The sequence below is a fragment of the Diadema antillarum genome, unplaced genomic scaffold (genome assembly GCF_040938485.1).
Source record: "Diadema antillarum isolate AM-2024a unplaced genomic scaffold, OU_Dant_1.0 scf00000083, whole genome shotgun sequence".
Taxonomy (NCBI): Eukaryota; Metazoa; Echinodermata; class Echinoidea; order Diadematoida; family Diadematidae; genus Diadema; species Diadema antillarum.
Genome location: NW_027270972.1, coordinates 961,986 through 982,702, shown reverse-complemented (window position 1 = coordinate 982,702; position 20,717 = coordinate 961,986). Strand labels below are relative to the sequence as shown.

Here is a 20,717-nt window from a genome sequence, read left to right as displayed (position 1 = left end):
GATTTGTTGCGATGAAGGGGTGGTTAATTGAAGTGCTCCAAGGCTACCGGTAATGTTCTTTAATCCTTCATATTTTGACGCATCGCTTGGAAAACTGAAAGTGCCCCCCCCCCCCCTTTCTCTTTATTCTTTTATGTTGGAGGGGGGGGGGCAATTGGAAAACCTTTGTAATGTGAAAAACATATTCTTGTTTTAATGTTGTCTGTTGATGCCCAGAGTAGTGTGTGACAACTGTGATACATACAGAGTGTGTAGTGATACTTCGTTTCATACTCTTACTGAAACCCACAAGTGATTAGTAATCTGCAGGTTTTGGTCTTTCATTAGTAACCCATGGAGTCCTAGGGGCCACATTCCTGTGGTGTGGTGCTGTATATTGGTTACAGTTTGCTATTCTGAAGGTTTATTGGTCTGAAAATGAAATATGGTTTATCATTGCAAATGGTTTATTAATCCAAAAATGAAATCAGATTCATTATTCCAAAGGTTTGTCAATCCAAAAATGAAAAAAAAAAAGTTTGTTGTTATGAAGGTTGGTTAATCCAAAATGACATACGGTTTGCAATTCAGAAGGTTTACTGGTGCACACCTTCTTTCAACTTTCAAATTAACAGACATTATTTCATTTTCAGATTAAGAAACCCTCTTTCATTTTTGGATCAGTGCAACTTCAGAATAACGAACCTTATTTAATTTCTGGATAAATGAACCTTCGGAATAACCCTTAAATGTTTGGATTAACAACCCTATTTCATACTTGGATAAATGAGCATATGGATCTACAGAATTTGTATGTTTTGGATTAACAATTCATAAATTGGCAGCACATTTGTAAATGCTCCTGTTTCGCTCTCATATGAGCAAATAAAAGTACTTTTTTCATGATTCTGAGCAAATTTTATGAACTCTTTCAGTTCCATTCAATCGTTCTTCAGTATACACATAGAATATGTATGCAGTAAACATCAGTCTTGTGAAAGTGATGAGGACAAGATCATAATTTGTGCAGTAAAATTGCCTCGTGACTTGTGACCTATAGAGTACCAAAGTGTGATGTCATAGCCAATTATCGCCGTGGAAACTGGTTCTAAGCAACCTCACCCAGCCCAAATATCTGTAAACACTAGTGTTGCTAACCATGCTTGCACCTGATTCCAACCTAAGCTATGACAAAAGACTGTGACATCATTACTTCGGTACTCTATCAGGCCTGCCTGGGGCCAGGGTTTGTACTTAAATCAGAACTGTGATTTATTTTCTCTGAAACAAAAAACAAGACTACAGGTGTATATATTTTTACCAGTATCATTGCCATTCATACAGAATAGAATGAGAATCTTCTCAGCAAGGATACATGCATTTGATTATAAAATGCTCTATTAATTTCTGAAATGCCTATTTATGTCCAGTAGGCCTACTTTAGAAGAGATATTGTTAATGTTGGTTGTTAATGTTGAAAGAAAAAAGAAGACTAGATCATTTCCAGTTTCATTGCCAATTGTACAGAATAAGATAAGAATTTTCTCAGCAAGTATACATGCATTTGATTATTAAATGCTCTCGTATTAATTTTTTGAAAGGCATATACAGTGTATTTGTCAAGCAGGCCAGCTTTGGAAGAGATATTGGTAATGTTGGTGGTTCATGTTGAGATGTTATTCTTTTCTACAGTGTATGAACATTCTGATATCCTTTTCATCCCACGTGCCAAACAGGCATTGATAAAAAGTGGTAATGGTAGTCATAGAAGTGCATTTTCTGTACATGCCACTTTTCCACTGTGTTATGGTACTCAGTTTCTTATTTTGTTGTCTACTTCAAAAGTATTCAGCACTATAAACCCCATAACCTGTTCTCAACTGGAGATAAGTTTTATTATGTTTTATTTTCTGGATTCAGTAAAACAAAAACCCATCTCGGTCGTGTTGTGGTGGCATGAAAGCATGTACAATGTACAGCGTAATGGATTTTTTTTTTTTGCTTTTTTTTTTGTGTGCAAGAGGATCAGAATCTATACTTAAAATTGCATCAGCTAATGTTAGCTTTGGCATAAACTCTACCAAAGTCATATTTTGCCTGTTTTACTTAAAGCAGCTGTACTCAGTTTGTCATAGTCTGTATATGAATGGAGCTACACTGTACTGTGTTGTAGTCCTATGGTCCATGTGATACAGTGTACTTTCATTCTGTGCTTGTAGTAGATGTCTAAGTTGTACTTGTTACGGATGATACAGTGCAATATAAACATATGTCTTATCCAGTGGTGAATAATGTAAGATCTATATGAAATCTTCATACAGCTGTATATGGCAACTGATACAATGATGTAAAAGGCAATATATATCACAATGTATATGTAAGCTGTATTGGTAATCAAAGATTACAGTGTTGTTCATACAGTGCGTAATGAAATATCATAAGTGTAATAAATCTGATAAAAATAGTATTGATTAAGAAATTCCAAATATTATATATGCTTACAAGTCAGTTTATACCTTGCTCAATATACCATCTTATTTTTAACAGAAGCTGTGGCATCAGTGTAATTAATTCTTTGAGTACTATTGGATGAAAAAGAAAATAAAAAGAAGGTGAAAACACGATTGTAAGTGTAAAGATACAGTCTTCTTCTTGTCGTGACAAAGTGAAAGATGCTATTCCCACGTGCTGATGCAGCACAAGTTTAAATGTTGCTTGCCGCATTATTGCAACATTTACACACTATGCTCTGGCGGCCATTGCAGTCCCGTTTTGCCCGGAACATATATGTAAAGATCGCCGTGAGATTTTGACCATTTTTTTTTTTCGTCCTAATCCAAGTTTTTAGCTCTTTTTACCATGAGTGCATCCATGCTGGCGTGATGCAAGGAGTTACGCCACGACTCGAGCGGAACGTATAAGTAGGCCCTATATCATTTGCATCCAGCCACCCTTGTTACAATGTTTGTAGCAAGAAAAAGTCAAGAAAAATTATGGCACACATGCTTTTCATGTTTAACATTTCAATGTAGGCCGACATGGATGATACTGAATTCAGTAGCGTAACTACGGGGGGGGGGGGGGGGGGGGGGGCACGTGCCCCCCTCCCAATCCGCTGGTTAAAAAAAAAAGAAATAAAAGAAAAAAAAAACTATACCAAAATGGTATTTCAAGGGTTAGTAAACTGCTTTTGAAATCGACATGAAAGGGTGATCAAGAAAAAAGACATTTTTCTAAGATTTCTTTTAACCATATAACTAAAGAGGTATATATAGTGAAACATTGTTCAAAAAGCCCGGAAAAGTTTGTGAATCAGCGTGATTCCTGGTTGGCATTCTGAATATAAGCAGGATGTGCGCAGTGTACTCAGAATATCGGAACGGCAAAAAGAGTCGCTGCAATGTTGCGCAATGTGATGTAGGTTGATAGGTTGTACACATTTGCTATTGCTATCAAAGCTAGATCATTGATTTTGCAGTGTTGCTTTACATACTAGTCTATATTAAAATGCCTTGCATTACCAATAATAAGACTTGACCTTGGCTATTTCCTAACTTTTCCATCTATATGAAACACACTCACTCACAAACACAAACAATTAGGGGATGCTCTTTATAAAGTGCAGATTTTGGACATCCTTCTCCCGCTTGGTCACTTCGACGCCCCCTCGCTGGTCATACCTCCCCCAATCATGAACATAAACCGACACCCTTGACTACCAGTGGCGGATCCAGGGGCGCACCGGGCGCCCCCTCCCTCCAAAGCGAAAAAATATATATGTAGCTACAAACGACAGTTTTTGGACTGTAAAATGTCAACATTTTCAAGCTCGCTCGCTTCGCTCGCTCGCATTAACCTTAAAGGACAAGTTCACCTTTATAAACATAAGGATTGAGAGAATGTAGCAATATTAGTAGAACACATCATTGAAAGTTTGAGGAAAATCGGACAATCCGTTCAAAAGTTATGAATTTTTGAAGTTTTTGTGCAGTAACCGCTGGATGAGAAGACTACTGCAGTGTGTGAATAACTTAGATGTCCATGCGTACAACAATATAAGGAAAATATAAAGAGAATTTCACAAAATTTCATCCTTTGAAAAAAGTACACATTCCCCCGACTCGTTACCGACATATGTTATGGGTAATATTATTCCCCCTGCCTTTAGAAAGAGGCAAGTCAAGTGCTCTTTTATTATGCGAAAAAAGTGAAAATACGTTGAATTTTCTTTACATTTTCTTTATACTGTTGTACGCATATGACTCACAAGTTGTAGTAGTCTCCTCATCCAGCGGTTCCAACACAAAACATTTTAAAAATTCATAACTTTTGCATCGATTGTCCAATTTTCCTCAAACTTTCACTGATGTGTTCTACTAATATTGTTGCATTTTCTCAATCCTTATGTTTATGAAGGTGAACTTGTCCTTTAATATGCCATTCTCCTGATGTTACTGCCAGTAATTGCCAGCAGTTGCGCCCGGAGCGCCCCCCCCCCCCCCCCGAATTTCCAAAGCGAAAAAAATGTAGCTACAAACGGCAGTTTTGAGACTCTAAAATGTCAAAATTTTCAAGCTCGCTCGCTTCGCTCGCTCGCATTTAATCGTTATGCCATTCTCCTGATGTTACTGCCAGCAATTGCCAGCAGTTGCATCCGGTGCGCCCCCTCCCCTTAATTTCCAAAGCGAAAAAATATAGCTACTAACGGCAGTTTTGGGACTGTAAAATTTCAAAACTTTCAGGCTCGCTCGCATTTAATCGTTATGCCATTCTCCTGATTTTGCTGTCAGTAATTGCCAGCAGTTGCGCCCGGTGCGCCCCTCCCCTTAATTTCCAAAGCGAAAAAAATAATAGCTACAAACGGAAGTTTTGGGACTGTAAAATGTCAAAATTTTCAAGATCGCTCGCTTCGCTCGCTCGCATTTAATCGTTTATGCCATTCTCCTGATGTTACTGCCAGCAGTTGCACCCGGTGCGCCCCCTCCCCTTAATTTCCAAAGCGAAAAAAATATAGCTACAAACGGCAGTTTTGGGACTGTAAAATGTCAAAATTTTCAAGCTTGCTCGCTTCGCTCGCTCGCATTTAATCGTTATGCCATTCTCCTGATTTTGCTGTCAGTAATTGCCAGCAGTTGCACCCGGTGGGCCCCTCCCCTTAATTTCCAAAGCGAAAAAATAATATAGCTACAAACGGCAGTTTTGGGACTCTAAAATGTCAAAATTTTAAAGCTCGCTCGCATTTAATCGTTATGCCATTCTCCTGATGTCGCTGTCAGTAATTGCCAGCAGTTGCGCCCCGGTGCGCACCTCCCCTTAATTTTCAAAGCGAAAAAAACATAGCTACAAACGACAGTTTGGGGACTGTAAAATGTCAAAATTTTCAAGCTCGCTCGCTCCGCTCGCTCGCATTTAATTGTACCGTTATGCAATTCTGATGTTGCTGCCATGAGGTGCCCCCCCCCCCCACAATGTCTTGACCCATGGTACGCCACCGACTGAATTGATAGTGTACAGCTGAATTATCAAGTGTACAATAATTTTGCTTGAGTTGGTTTTGGACATGATATCATGAATCAGCTTTGACGAAATTCATGTATCTCTTTTAAGTTACGATTCAGATTTTGCCCAGTTTCTAACCCACGTGTGCAAGCAATCTTTGTGTGCGAGCAAATAAATGGCTGTGTGTGCTAATCATTATTCGAAGAATGAATCTGTACAGTGTAGTGTCAGGGCGAGGTAAACTCAAAGAACGTGCTCCATTAATGGATGGCACTCACAGTGTGTATCCAGCTATAATCCATATCAATTTCAGTATTACGAGCTATGTGGGTTTTTTAAAAGTAATTTATAGATCACACGGATGCCATTTCTTTTTAACACGTCGTATATATTTAATTGCTTAGGGCGATTAGTTAGAGTGTTTAATGGCTGTATGTATGAACCTCTGAGTGACCTTTACCTTGAAAGGTTTGCTGAGGACGTAAATCTGCCCTTAAATCAATTGACGTTAATGTTTTTCCATTAAACCATTGCTATAAGGTATCGTGTCTTAGGTGTACTCATTTTTTTTTCCGGGGGGGGGGGATGTAAGAATATGTTATAAAAATGGGGAGGGGGAACACGCAAGTGAGGGAGCCTATCAAGGGGTTGGCATAATTATGCATTTTAAGAATTAAAATTCAACGATTTTCAACAATATATGGCAAATTTTCAATAAGAAAATATGAAAGGTAAAGATTCAAGGAGACCCTGAATCGGTAAATCGTGGTATGTCTCTTTTTTTTTCCGCGTGTGCATGCGTGTTCATTTCACAAGGGAGCCTTTGCATTTTAAGAATTGAAATTCAACGATCTGGTGTATATTTTTTTCTTTTAACATTGTGCAAAATTTGTGTAAAAAGTAAGAAAAATAAATATTCAAGGAAAATGTGTATGGCTAGATCGGGGGTGTCTGTCTTTCCTGCTATGTGTACTACGAATATGGAGGTATAGACAACGCTCATCGGCATATACAACTCAATGACAATACAAACTGTAGTGAATGGAATGTAAATATACTATATCACGATGATGCCATGTATGATATTCTGATAGTAGGATAACGAGAAAATATTAATTTGATTAGCAAACGCGAGGAAAAACCTACTTTCTTTAATTGTTGCGTGTTTTTTGCATTTATTAAATCGTTTGAAAATCTGGCGTCGCAGTCTAAAGAATAGAAGGAGTTTTTAGGGGAACATAAATTGTGCGGTTTTTACATTTACTTATCAAATTATTTGGAAATCTGACATCCTAGGCTAAAGTAAATGTTGCCCCCCCCCCCCCCCCATGGTGTGGTGGGATGATCTGTTTTCGTCCATCTACTCCCGCTTCGTACCGAGATTTAAGAGTGCATCACGGCGCCCCCTATCCACAATCCTAACGAAGGTCTGTTACGGTTAACGCGCACTTTAAATGTTGGCAGATTGTGCAATATGTCATGGGCAGGTCCATGAGTACATTAAGTAATCAGATATTGGTAAAACAGCTAACGAATCTGGTCATTTCGACGGATATCTCAGACAGCTGCGGAACGTTCCAGTTTGGTCTCCCAGATTGAGCGTTTACAAGCCATCGATCAAAAATGGGTAAATCGTGGGATACATTCCGCGCACTTTTTCTTATCTATTTCGGTAAGTTCAAGCACCCACTTGAAGTAATCAGGTGATCCGAATATCTCCTCTCGGATTACGTTCTCTATCTGTACAAATTCTTTAATCTTCTTTAATGTTCTTTTTCTTCTTCTTTATTTCACTCTCAAATCTTGTGCAGAGGCTAACTCAAAAAATCCTTCGACTATCAATTTTACACTTAATACCATATTAATTATGTATCATGTCCTATCGACGACAGATCTAATTTTCATCTTAGAAGTCTACATTCATAATGGAAGAGGACACGAATTAGGGCCTAATTCATGAATGAATGCTTTTCAAATGTAAGTGGAAGATAATGAAAACACTTTTTAATTTCTTCTGGATATAAACGAAATTCTTGTCCTCCGTTATTTTGTCTCCCACTTTCATATTTCTTTTAGTTTCCGGTGTCCTAGCGGAAGGAGACAGGAAAGAACTGTGCATACGGAACATCGATTGTGGTTTGAGAACCTTGGTCACTGGGGAAACGGTTGCCATGGTTCCCAAGTTGTTATTTGCTGACAATAATTCTTTGGTCAAGCGTTATTTTCCGTCGCAGGAGAGGGCTGATTTATTCGCGTGTGTGATAACAGGTACCTTCAAACGAATCAACTACACTGTATATCCGACCATGGACCCTAATGTAGGGTCCATGATCAGGTCTTTGATCCAACCAACCAAACAACCAAACGAACAAACAAACATAAAGAACCAAAACTGCAGAATTGTGAAGCCACTCGTGAGTCTATCAACTCCCTAGAAAAAAATATGTGATGATAATTTATGATAAAAGATAAATGTCATATAGATTTTAAAAATCTTTAAAAAATGAACAATATACTAGGCCTATTATGAACCTAGAGGGTAAATTCGGATATGACTTTGTTAACCCTTGGTCTTCACTACTCTTTTCTCCTGATTTGTAGAAATAATACATTCAAAAATCGGTATTTTTACGTCGATGAAGGAAAATTTGTCAGTCAATCAATAATAAAAGCAACTGGGCCAAGAATTCATTGATTGGAATATACGGGCAGTATGTTAAATTTCTCAAAAACCATCGGGAAGATTCAAATTAATGATTCGTGCGTAGTTGTTTTCATTTCCTCTGATTGATAAATTGCCCTTCATCTGAGTAAATAAACACAAATTATTAAGTGTTTTGATAGTAGCCATAATAACTGAAAAAAAAATCATGGGCATACATACTTGGGTTGGACTCTGAGAAACCAACAACCTCCTGACTGCTAGACATGCCGCAGGCGTCATATCCACTATGTAGACTGCCGAGCTCCCGCTCCATAGCCATTGATAGTGTACTTTTGTTTAGTCTTGTTATGAAAGACAACGTGAACACGGACTGGGGCCCTCTATAAGGCATATTAAGTATAATATCTATGAACTCACGTTGCGGTTCAATTAACGCCACTTTAATGCTGACTTCCGATTTAAAAAAAAGGAAAATCAGAGGGATATAGTTTGCATATTATTTTGGTTGTAACCAATTATGGCTATCATTTTTTTTAATTCGTAAAATTTACATACCATCTGTAACTTTCTGTAACTTTTTTTAAAAGTAAACCTTCAGTCTTGAGGTAAAAGTATACCACTAGGCTTTCGCGGGGAACATTTCCTATAGTGTCATATTATGAATTATATCTTGGTATGAAGATTAACAAATAAGATCGTAAAACAGTTCTTTTAACTAAGGAACCGAGGCTGTTATAATGTCATAGTTATGAAAGAAATAAAAAGTGAATGTACAAATAGATTTAAACAAATGTTAATGATTCAGCGTGCATTTAGTATGATTTTTTTTTCCGTCATCTGGCATGGCTATTTTACTTTGGTGAATATGTTTAGATGAGATCCAAGTATGATAATTGACCTACATGTAGTACCCTTCAATGGGTCCAAGGCAATTACCCCGGACCCTTCCCCTGGCCCAAACCCTTCTCCTAATCCTGAACCTAAACCTAAACCCTAACCCAAACTCCGAACCTTAAACCAGGGCTCGACACTAACGGTGGCCCGGTGGCCCGGGGCCACCCAAAATGAAAGTCGGGCCACCAAAATTTTTTGAAAAGTATGTGAATAAATTCGTAACTTTTTGCGCCGGAAATTAGCAGTTAATTTTTGTTCAAAGGATGGATGAAAAGGACTGATTGAATGCCTGAGAGTGAGTGTTGCAAGTTTGTTGAAGTTTATTTATGAGTAGATATGTCCAACTTCTAATTCTTACTATCATAAATCTTAAATATTTGACTCATTAAAAAAAAAAGAGGACTTTTAATGTTTTTTATTGTTTTTTTTCCGGGACACCAAATTTTTCTCTCGGGCCACCAAAAATATGAAATTTAGGACTTTGGTGGCCCCATCGGGCCACCAAACAAAAAAGTTAGTGTCGAGCCATGCTTAAACCTAACCCTAACCCTAATCTTTACTCTAACCTTATCAACCAGTATTAAGGGGGGGGGGGGGTGATTGCCCTGATATGTCCTGCAATGCATATTAGTGCGAGAAGATGCAGTTTTTTTCCGTTCTCTTCTCTGTGTGATTCTCTCCCACTCCTTCCTGATGTATGTCAGCATGTAAGTCATCACCCTGTCACAATGGAGGAACGTGTGAAGAAACTGACGTGGGGTACAACTGTACATGTACAGACGACTATTTTGGAGAGCAATGTGGTAAGATGATTTATTATTATTATCATTATTATTATTATTATTAGTAGTAGTAGTAGTAGTAGCATTGTTAATGTGATTATAATCAATATTTATTATTATTATTATTATTATTATTATTATCATTATAATTATTATTATTTTTCTCCAGCCTCTCTCGCTCTCCCTTTCTATCTCTCCTCTGAGGTTGTGAAGCTGTGCTCTGAGATTGTGTTCTGAATTTGAGATATATTGATCTTTCCAGAGCTTCAAGTCTATTTGTCACAGCTATCATATCTCATCTAAGTATCTTCACTTGTGCCTGGTATACAAGAGGGACTGTATCTGACCATGGAAACTCGAAAAAGGAGCAGGAATCCTGCTGACAAACTTGTCACTAAGAACAGCAAACAACCCATCGGTCAGCAAGCCAAAGCCCTCGGGAGTGAAGCCGGCGCAATTTCGGACACTTCCCCGAAAGATGTTGAGACCGTGTCAACTGGCCACCCAAGCGATTCCTTCATCACAGAGCTGGAAGGGCGCGAATGAGGACAATGGAGTTAATCCTGTTACCTTACAGAGAAGAATTCAGGACGCTCTTTTGTCTGAAGAGGTAATCTCCGCCATTGTACAGGCCGTGTCAAAAGCCATTGTAGAAAATGTCACCAACGACGTCTACAACGCCATCAACATGGACTTCCATTTGGACTCCGACAAACTTGTCGCCCTCGAAGCCAAGATAGAGGATCTGGAAAAGAAGCTCTCTTCATACCAGAGTGCCTTGGAAGAACACGAGCAGTACAGCAGGAGAAACTGCCTACGATTCCACGGTGTTGCAGAGAACGGCGAGGAACAAACTGACGATGTCATCATCAAGATCATTCGCGAGAAACTGGACGTCGACATCCAGCCGGCGGACTTGGATCGATCTCATCGTATCCCGCTTCATGCGTACGACCGAGCAGAGAGGCAACGGCATCCTGGACGCGGCATCACGAGCGACGAAATTCCTTCCCTCGAAGCCCATCATCGTCAAGTTTGCTCGGTATAACGTGCGACAACAGGTGTACACGGCGAGACAGAAACTGAAAGGCTCCAATGTGTACATCCACGAGGATCTCACACAAGAGAGGAGCAACCTGGTCTACATGGCGAGGAAGCATGAGAAGGTGAAGAGAGTGTGGACTACCGATGGACGAATCTCAGTGCTGACCAGGGATGACAAGAAGGTAAAAATCAGATCAATCAAAGTCTTGCAGGTAAACTTTAACATTTGTGACGGACGACGGACGGACGACGGAAGGACGACGGACGGACGACGGACGGACGCCATTTGGATCCCTTAGTCTCGCCTTCACCTCCGGTGGGCGAGACAAAAAGTGAAAATACAACTAAAAATACTTAAAGTTAAATTACATGTCCAGTTGTGATAGGGTCATCCCATAAGACCGACACCTACGAGTTCGGTCCACGAGTTCGACATTACATCGCGGGGCTTAATATGTCGGACTCGTGAGCCCTCTTTGCTTAGTGTCGAACTCATGGGCCTTATTTGCCTAGTGTCGAGCTCATGGGCTGCATGACTCGTGGTCTGTATAACTTTTTTGGGCTGTATGACTCGCGGCTCTCGAACTCGTGACGTACATCCGTTGTGATCACCGTAGGCGGAATTGAGTAGGCCTACATTTCCACTTCAAGTTCAAACTGCCTGCCATTAAATAGAACAGAACCATACGATCAAAATGACAGCATGTCATCCAAATTCAGACATGGATCAAGTTATGCAAACTGAAAGGTTCACACGTGTTCACTAAACAGTGATATCATTCCGAGTCGTTTTTATGAAAGGCAGATAATTTGATGACATCTTATCTCACAACTCACCCGTTGGTTTCTCATTACATTTAAACATTACTATCACTCATAATCAACTGATACTAATCGAACTCTGGTCATTCGATCTGTTTGATTTAACTCTATTTGTATCAAATTTGCAGTGGGAAATTGCAGTGTTAATTTTGATGTAATGTCCAACTAATAATAATAACAATGACAATATAATGATAATCAACACTTTTTCTTAACAATAAAGATATGCATTATAGCCGTCTGTATAATAACAGGTGAAACTTAATCCCAATCAAGCCTGTTGTGGTCGAATCAGATCACCCGTGCAAAAGTGCCCATTACAGAGAAAGTGTGATTTCTGACGTGCTTCAACCAGGAGACACAAACGGATTACCAACCCCACTTGGTTTAGTAGTTAAAGCAGGGAGGTTCGAGAGCTATAGAGATGTCCCGCCTCCTTGGTTAAAAAGGCTCCGTTAAACATTTTTTTGGTGGAAAAACGACCACCATCAAATCTGAGCTGTTTGACCCTTATACCTGCTACTAGACTCTTTGATGTTGTGGATATGAATCTATGAAAATACATGTAGATTACAATTAACCTTAAATGCGTCGAGAACGGTGCTAATCTGTGAGGGAGTGACCGCATTTTCCTTAAAAATTGTGCAGTATTTCTCATGCAAAGCGTTGAAATAGCTACCATTCTACGGGTTTAAGTGCATCAGTAGAGTGATAATAGATCTCACAGTAACAGCATAATGTCATAATTCTAAAAACTTTGGCATAATGAACATTTTTTATGCATTTGAATATCATTATACACGCTCATGTAAGGTTGATAATTCCTGAAATTGAGCCATTACAACGTTAATCCATGACCACATTCACATTTGGGCATCAATACTATTTCAGCCATCCACACGGGCACCTTTGAATTGGTGTTCTCATCACCATAATTAATTGTTGTAAGTGACTTCTTCCTAGTTACTCATTCACTGAACGATGCGTTGTACCCTTATTCAAAACAGGTGGTGTCGCTAAATCAGCAATTTTGCAACAACAGTGCATTTATAATTATTCATTTTATGTAGCGTCCTAAACAGAACCTAAACAGATCAAGTATAACGAAAATTATGCTCATTATACCACTATTAATTGTGGCAGTCACAGCCTTGCATACTTACTGACAAACCATCAAGTTCAGGTCGATAAAGCCACATTAGCACATTACATGGTGTCACTGAAATCTTGGCCGCGTTGCAAACAGCACCAATATCCGGACTGGCTTCCGACCATTGATCCCTGCATTGAGCAAGCCTTCGAGTGAGTCAACCCTAATATGTCGGAACGCTCAGAGTTTGTGAACTGTTTGAAGTACTGCAGGTCAAGTGTTCTGATCCCAAACCGGGCCTTGCTCAGTTCCTCAGTCTACCCCCCCCCCCCTTCTCTTTCTTTGTCATTCTCCACTTTTGTTTACTTTTGATGTCACACAATGTCTTCTAAATTGTATTGCGGAATGAACGCAGGATCGTTTTACGTCCCTCTCACTTCCGAACCGTAAGTCCATTTAAAATATTAAATCATGAACGCCACTAAAATTCAGCTATCTCCGTACATAGGGCTACACACATACATAGATATTATACGTGAATATGAATATCTCCTTCGGTTTCAGTGATGTACAGTGTATGTGTAGATAGAAAGTTGTATGCATTTTGACATGTATGAATGTGAGCGTTCATCATGCACGCCGACGTGTGAGAATGTACTAGCATAATGATGTGGTAAGCGTCATAATAAGATACCATCAGGTTAATTATAAAATACCATCCGTTCACATATCAATCATAACATTGCAAAAAAAAAATGGTTTCCATCAGGGGATTCTTGCCAATCGGAACAAAATATAGACATAGGCCTACATAACCTGCATGGCCTTTAATGAAACCATCTTGATTCTTTTCAGTTCATATCACGTGCTATTTTTACAACTAGCATATGTACAATGCATGTCCCTCCCCTGTCGTAAACGGATGTCGAAGCTTAAATAGAGTTATCTCGATTACTATAGCGGCCCTTCATGAATGCGAACATTATATCATAATCAGTCCTTGCTACTTTCTGTGTGTGTAGCACGAGTATGCGGGGAAAGTGATTGAACTACGAAGGAGTGGGGAGCTTGAAGTGAGAAGCAGTCAGACATTGAATTTTGCCTTGGATTGTGTGGATTTGTGAAGCAAACTCAACTCCCTCACGAGCATTTTGCGATGTCACACCTCAAATATCACGTTCGGAGTTCTTGTAGTTTGCGCAGATATAAACGATTTGGGCACGAACAGCAACAAACTTCGTCGACTTTGTTTCGCAGGTAAGCGTAAGGCATGAATGTGCATGAACGATTTTATTCATTTGTTTGACATACAGAGTGTATGGTACAAGCAGGAGATATTTTCTACGTTGATATATTGGTGCTATACTCACGATGTAGAAAGTTTAAACTCCAAGCGCAGCACTGGTGGGAAGTGTCCTATATAATCGAAACATGTCAAATTGCTGTTCATGGTTGATACATTCTAATGTTAGATAAATCATATCTACGCTGTATAGGGAAGCCGTCAGGGAGCAAAACTCTGAAAAGTTGTAGGGCCTAGAGTATGTACAGCCAACGTGAACACGGACTTTATTAGTACACGAGTCGATACTTAAAGGGATGCTATAGGGCCTAGTATTGGTTGAGGTGAGGATCAAGCATTTAACTTTTTGCGACATGCTTAGAAATCACGTTATGGAATATTAAAGGCACTGTTTACCATTAAGAGCAGTGATAAAAACAATGTTCGAGTTATCACATTTAGCTACATTTGATGCATATGTTAGGTCAGTTGTATAAAAAAAATCTTGCCTCATAAAAATTTTTGGAATAAAGCCTAAGATATCACAATTATTTTTCTCACTAAACCCTAACTGTAGACTGTTTAGTCTAGAAACAGTTTTTATTTTGACTATTGTTCATATTTAGTATATTTAACAATATTTAACAATGATTATACTGATTAACTTTCTTACACTGGTTATTTCTATCCCTAACTGACATTTTAGAACTACTTTCAAGCACTAAAGCTGGGCTTTTGTTTCATCTGCAAATGGTTAACAATGCCTTTAAAGAACATACAATTCCAAGAGGAATTCAAACTTACTTTTGATGAAAATTGGTTCCGAAATGGCTGAGATATAAAAAAAAAAACAAGGTAAAACAAAGTGATCTAATAAAAGGTGGGTCCCACTTTTTATTACGTTCGCTTTGTTGCGGATATGTCAGCCATTTTAAGACCGATTTTCATCAGATAAACTTTGAAATCCGCTTGGAATTATGTGCCCTTTCATATTTCATAAGAGGTTTCTCATTATCTAAAAAAAAAAAAAAAAAATCATCATTGAAAAACGTTGGAAACCCGAAGGCCCATTCCAACCGAACCTGTACAGTCTCTTGAACATTTGGCTCTAAGCTGTAACTTGATTGTAATTCAGTTTATGCTGTATAATCGTGATCTGGACCGCACTGGAGGAAACTGGAAATGCTTTCAGCTGTTTACCACTACTACACAGCTATTTCCTTAATAATGTTATTGTTGTCTGTCTCAATATTCCGACCCCATGTCAATTTCAGAAAGTGCTGAAGATATGGATAAGTTCGGTTGTGTTACTGTATCACGTAATCACGTATTGTTATTCTTTACCGCGTTAAAATTACCTTCAGGACAGTGAACCAACGAACCCATACGGTTCTGAGGCCACTAATTGTATTTTCCTAGACAAAGAAAAGCGTTTGTGGAAGTGATAATATATAACATTAGATTAATTTTCTTTTTCTTTCGTAACACCCTGGTGAAAGACCACAGGAGGTCGATGCATAAGACAATCGATGTGCGTTCAATGTTATAAAAACTGATTAAGCTATTTCAAACTCATGAACATCGATTTTGGTCGGGATCCAACGATGTGATCTCAATTCCCTCAGTTTCTAAGTTGCTGTGACTTACGAGAATAGACATGCTTTATCAATTTAACCATCTGTAATGTAATAAAAAAGAATGATTGTGCTCTTTTTTTGTTCTGTATTTTCTATGGGATGTTCTTTTTTCTCATATTATTCAGTTATGATTCTCAATAAGCAGAATTTACATGCTGTCACTGAGAATAACACAATCCAATATTAACACTAAATAATTATGGAATCTTTCTTATCATCATCACATTATAGGTAGACAAAGAAAGTACAAGAAGACGGGGATGTCTCCATTAACTATTGTAATCTTTCTACTTACCTTTGTCAATAACTCATCATCGGGTTTAACCCAGGAGGCACAAGTATCATTCGGAAATTTGACAGACGTTTACGTCCATCAGGGTCAAGATGTAGCGGCAAACGTCACAGTGACGAGGTACCATGGACCAAAAAGCGAGATGTTCTTCGAGAGCGAGAGCGACTTTGCATTTACCGTCATCAACGGCTCGGACACGCGTTTCCCGCTTGACGAGAACATGTTTCTCCCCGCGACGTTCAGGTTTGTGGTTCGCGGGAGAAATCTGGCGGTGTCGAGTATGAGGATTCTCGTGTCGGAAATGGGGTCCCGAGGAGCCAACGTGAGTGGGGAAGTGACGGTTAAGGTGTTGCTGCGTAAAAGTCAGTATAGGCGAATTGTCAACTACCTATTTATCGTGCCCATGACACTGACTTACACATTGATGGGAATCCTACTTGATCTTAAAGTTATTTGGGAGTGCATTCGCCGACCCCTTGGCATCACCATCGGTTGCGTTTGTCAGTTCGGGATTATGCCCGCCCTTGCCTTCGGGATCGGAAAAGCGTTAAGGATGGACTCAGCTACAGCGTTGGGGCTTCTACTTGTCGGTTGCTGTCCCGGCGGGAATATGAGTAACCACCTCAGTCTCCTTGTAGGCGCTGACTACATGTTGAGCGTCACGATGACGGTTTTTTCCACCGTGCTCGCCCTGGGAGCAACGCCTCTCAATCTCCTCATCTACAGTCCTCGCGTCGTCGAGACCGACCTCGTCACACCGTACGGTAGGATCGCTACCCAGCTCCTGACGCTTATCGTTCCGTTGTTCGTGGGCGTGCTCATCCGACTGAAGTTTCCGCAAGCAAACTTGAAGGTGAAAAAAATCATCAAACCTTGTGTGGCTGTCACATTCGTAGTGGTCGGCTCCTTAACTCTCCCTATTAACCTACACATTTTCTTCTCCCCTTGGAAGATCTACGTTGCTGCTCTTTTACTACCGTTTTCAGGGGCTCTCATCGGTGGCACCGTATCCATGACCGCACGCCTGAAAAAGCCCCAAGTGATTGCGATAGCCTTCGAAACCGGTGTCCAGAACGGGACCATCGCCTTTATCGTGCTCCTCAGCACGTTCCCGAAGCCGGAGGCGACCCTCGCGGCGAGGGTGGCCTTCGTCGCTATGATGATGGCGTTCTTGGAAGGGGGCCTCTTCTCTCTCACCTACTACCTCGTCGGTAGGTGCAGGGGGAAGAAGAAAGATAGCGACTGTGAATCGGAGATCGACATTGTCGATGCTGTTGAGATGGTAGGTACATACAAACCCACAGAGGACAATTCGGGGATCGACAATGGGCCTGGATAACACAACAACATCCTATAACACTGGAGAGGTGGAATAGATTATGTTTGACACAGGGGCAAGTGACTGGATACGAGTGACATTATAACCAGGTCGAACAGAAAAATACATCGTGAATTTCTAAACAAGATTCTGTATAAGCAATGATCATTCCATGTTCTGTCTTTCAAATGAATGATTCTTGCTTTGATTTTTTTTTTCATCTTTACGTCGACGAAGATCAATTTGTTAATATTAGTTGCAATTCTATAAGATCGTTCTTCAGGAGTGAGTATCGTTAATTTTCGTTATTTTCTTCTTTCAAGATCGTTCTTTACAGTTAATTACAGTGTTGTTCATGTTACAATCGATAGTCCTGAAGCTGAAGTAGGCCTATACAGTCTACCGTGGTGATGTTGCCTTGGTGTGGTAGCAAGAAGCAAGAAAAAAAACCAAAACAAAACAAACCAAGATTATAAACACTTTGAAGCTCCCGAAGTGTGTTTTTCGTTTGTTATGGACTAACAGAACCACGGGGTGATAATCGCGGGATAATTTGAAAGTCTATTTTCTGTGCCGGAGTGATCTAAACAGTGATAGATAATCTAATATAACCTAAAAAGACTTAGAAAACGACGTAGACCTAATGGCCTCAGTTTGTTTGATTGATATTGCGAGCGCAAGGAGCTCTACTTAAACTTTACAAGGTAAATCGGCAGTTTTTTCATTTTCACTGTTATTGGTGTCATGTGAATGAGGGCGATGAAATTTCGCTCAAGGTAGCGCGTCTGCCTCCAGATGTTGTGTAAATCGCACCCTCTAGTAAGAGGCCGAACACTATATATAACACTGTCCCTCGGATAGGATATAAAATGGAGGTCCATTGTGTGACAGTCACAACTCACGCACGTATAGATCCCGCTTCATTCATTCACTGCAAATGGTCCCGCCTCACACCTAACCAGGACCCATGGAAGACCAGCTAGTGCAGCTGAATATGGGCTATCCATCAGCCATTTTCTCAAATAGATAAAATGAAACAAACAATGAAGGCATCGCGTGTCACGTATGATACATTCAGTTAAATTGCTCACACTTTGAACAGATACCATAAAAGTGCAATCTCCTAATTTCATGAAAGTGTCTATACTAAGCTTGTGTTTGCCAACATACACATACACGCAAGTGACTGGATACGAGTGACATTATAACCAGGTCGAACAGAAAAATACATCGTGAATTTCTAAACAAGATTCTGTATAAGCAATGATCATTCCATGTTCTGTCTTTCAAATGAATGATTCTTGCTTTGATTTTTTTTTTCATCTTTACGTCGACGAAGGTCAATTTGTTAATATTAGTTGCAATTCTATAAGATCGTTCTTCAGGAGTGAGTATCGTTAATTTTCGTTATTTTCTTCTTTCAATATCGTTCTTTACAGTTAATTACAGTGTTGTTCATGTTACAGTCGATAGTCCTGAAGCTGAAGTAGGCCTATACAGTCTACCGTGGTGATGTTGCCTTGGTGTGGTAGCAAGAAGCAAGAAAAAAACCAAAACAAAACAAACCAAGATTATAAACACTTTGAAGCTCCCGAAGTGTGTTTTTCGTTTGTTATGGACTAACAGAACCACGGGGTGATAATCGCGGGATGATTTGAAAGTCTATTTTCTGTGCCGGAGTGATCTAAACAGTGATAGCTAATCTAATATAACTTAAAAAGACTTAGAAAACGACGTAGACCTAATGGCCTCAGTTTGTTTGATTGATATTGCGAGCGCAAGGAGCTCTACTTAAACTTTACAAGGTAAATCGGTAGTTTTTTTCATTTTCACTGTTATTGGTGTCATGTGAATGAGGGCGATGAAATTTCGCTCAAGGTAGCGCGTCTGCCTCCAGATGTTGTGTAAATCGCACCCTCTAGTAAGAGGCCGAACACTATATATAACACTGTCCCTCGGATAGGATATAAAATGGAGGTCCATTGTGTGACAGTCACAACTCACGCACGTATAGATCCCGCTTCATTCATTCACTGCAAATGGTCCCGCCTCACACCTAACCAGGACCCATGGAAGACCAGCTAGTGCAGCTGAATATGGGCTATCCATCAGCCATTTTCTCAAATAGATAAAATGAAACAAACAATGAAGGCATCGCGTGTCACGTATGATACATTCAGTTAAATTGCTCACACTTTGAACAGATACCATAAAAGTGCAATCTCCTAATTTCATGAAAGTGTCTATACTAAGCTTGTGTTTGCCAACATACACATACACGCAAGTGACTGGATACGAGTGACATTATAACCAGGTCGAACAGAAAAATACATCGTGAATTTCTAAACAAGATTCTGTATAAGCAATGATCATTCCATGTTCTGTCTTTCAAATGAATGATTCTTGCTTTGATTTTTTTTTTTTCATCTTTACGTCGACGAAGGTCAATTTGTTAATATTAGTTGCAATTCTATAAGATCGTTCTTCAGGAGTGAGTATCGTTAATTTTCGTTATTTTCTTCTTTCAAGATCGTTCTTTACAGTTAATTACAGTGTTGTTCATGTTACAGTCGATAGTCCTGAAGCTGAAGTAGGCCTATACAGTCTACCGTGGTGATGTTGCCTTGGTGTGGTAGCAAGAAGCAAGAAAAAAACCAAAACAAAACAAACCAAGATTATAAACACTTTGAAGCTCCCGAAGTGTGTTTTTCGTTTGTTATGGACTAACAGAACCACGGGGTGATAATCGCGGGATGATTTGAAAGTCTATTTTCTGTGCCGGAGTGATCTAAACAGTGATAGCTAATCTAATATAACTTAAAAAGACTTAGAAAACGACGTAGACCTAATGGCCTCAGTTTGTTTGATTGATATTGCGAGCGCAAGGAGCTCTACTTAAACTTTACAAGGTAAATCGGTAGTTTTTTCATTTTCACTGTTATTGGTGTCATGTGAATGAGGGCGATGAAATTTCGCTCAAGGTAGCGCGTCTGCCTCCAGATGTTGTGTAAATCGCACCCTCTAGTAAGAGGCCGAACACTATATATAACACTGTCCCTCGGATAGGATATAAAATGGAGGTCCATTGTGTGACAGTCACAACTCACGCACGTATAGATCCCGCTTCATTCATTCACTGCAAATGGTCCCGCCTCACACCTAACCAGGACCCATGGAAGACCAGCTAGTGCAGCTGAATATGGGCTATCCATCAGCCATTTTCTCAAATAGATAAAATGAAACAAACAATGAAGGCATCGCGTGTCACGTATGATACATTCAGTTAAATTGCTCACACTTTGAACAGATACCATAAAAGTGCAATCTCCTAATTTCATGAAAGTGTCTATACTAAGCTTGTGTTTGCCAACATACACGTGTACTAGGGAGCTTTAGATTTTCGCGACGGGGAC

At 39.6% G+C, this 20,717-nt stretch overlaps 1 protein-coding gene across 1 annotated transcript; it reads left to right on the top strand.

The window, feature by feature from the left end:
• The first annotated feature begins 14,000 nt into the window (after positions 1 to 14,000).
• On the top strand, positions 14,001 to 17,426 carry LOC139717836 (ileal sodium/bile acid cotransporter-like). The gene is made up of 2 exons (XM_071629333.1): positions 14,001 to 14,032; positions 15,926 to 17,426. Exon 2 carries the CDS (start codon positions 15,955 to 15,957, stop codon positions 17,323 to 17,325), a length of 1,371 nt encoding a protein of 456 aa, XP_071485434.1. The 5' UTR covers positions 14,001 to 14,032; positions 15,926 to 15,954; the 3' UTR covers positions 17,326 to 17,426.
• Positions 17,427 to 20,717: the final 3,291 nt, after the last annotated feature.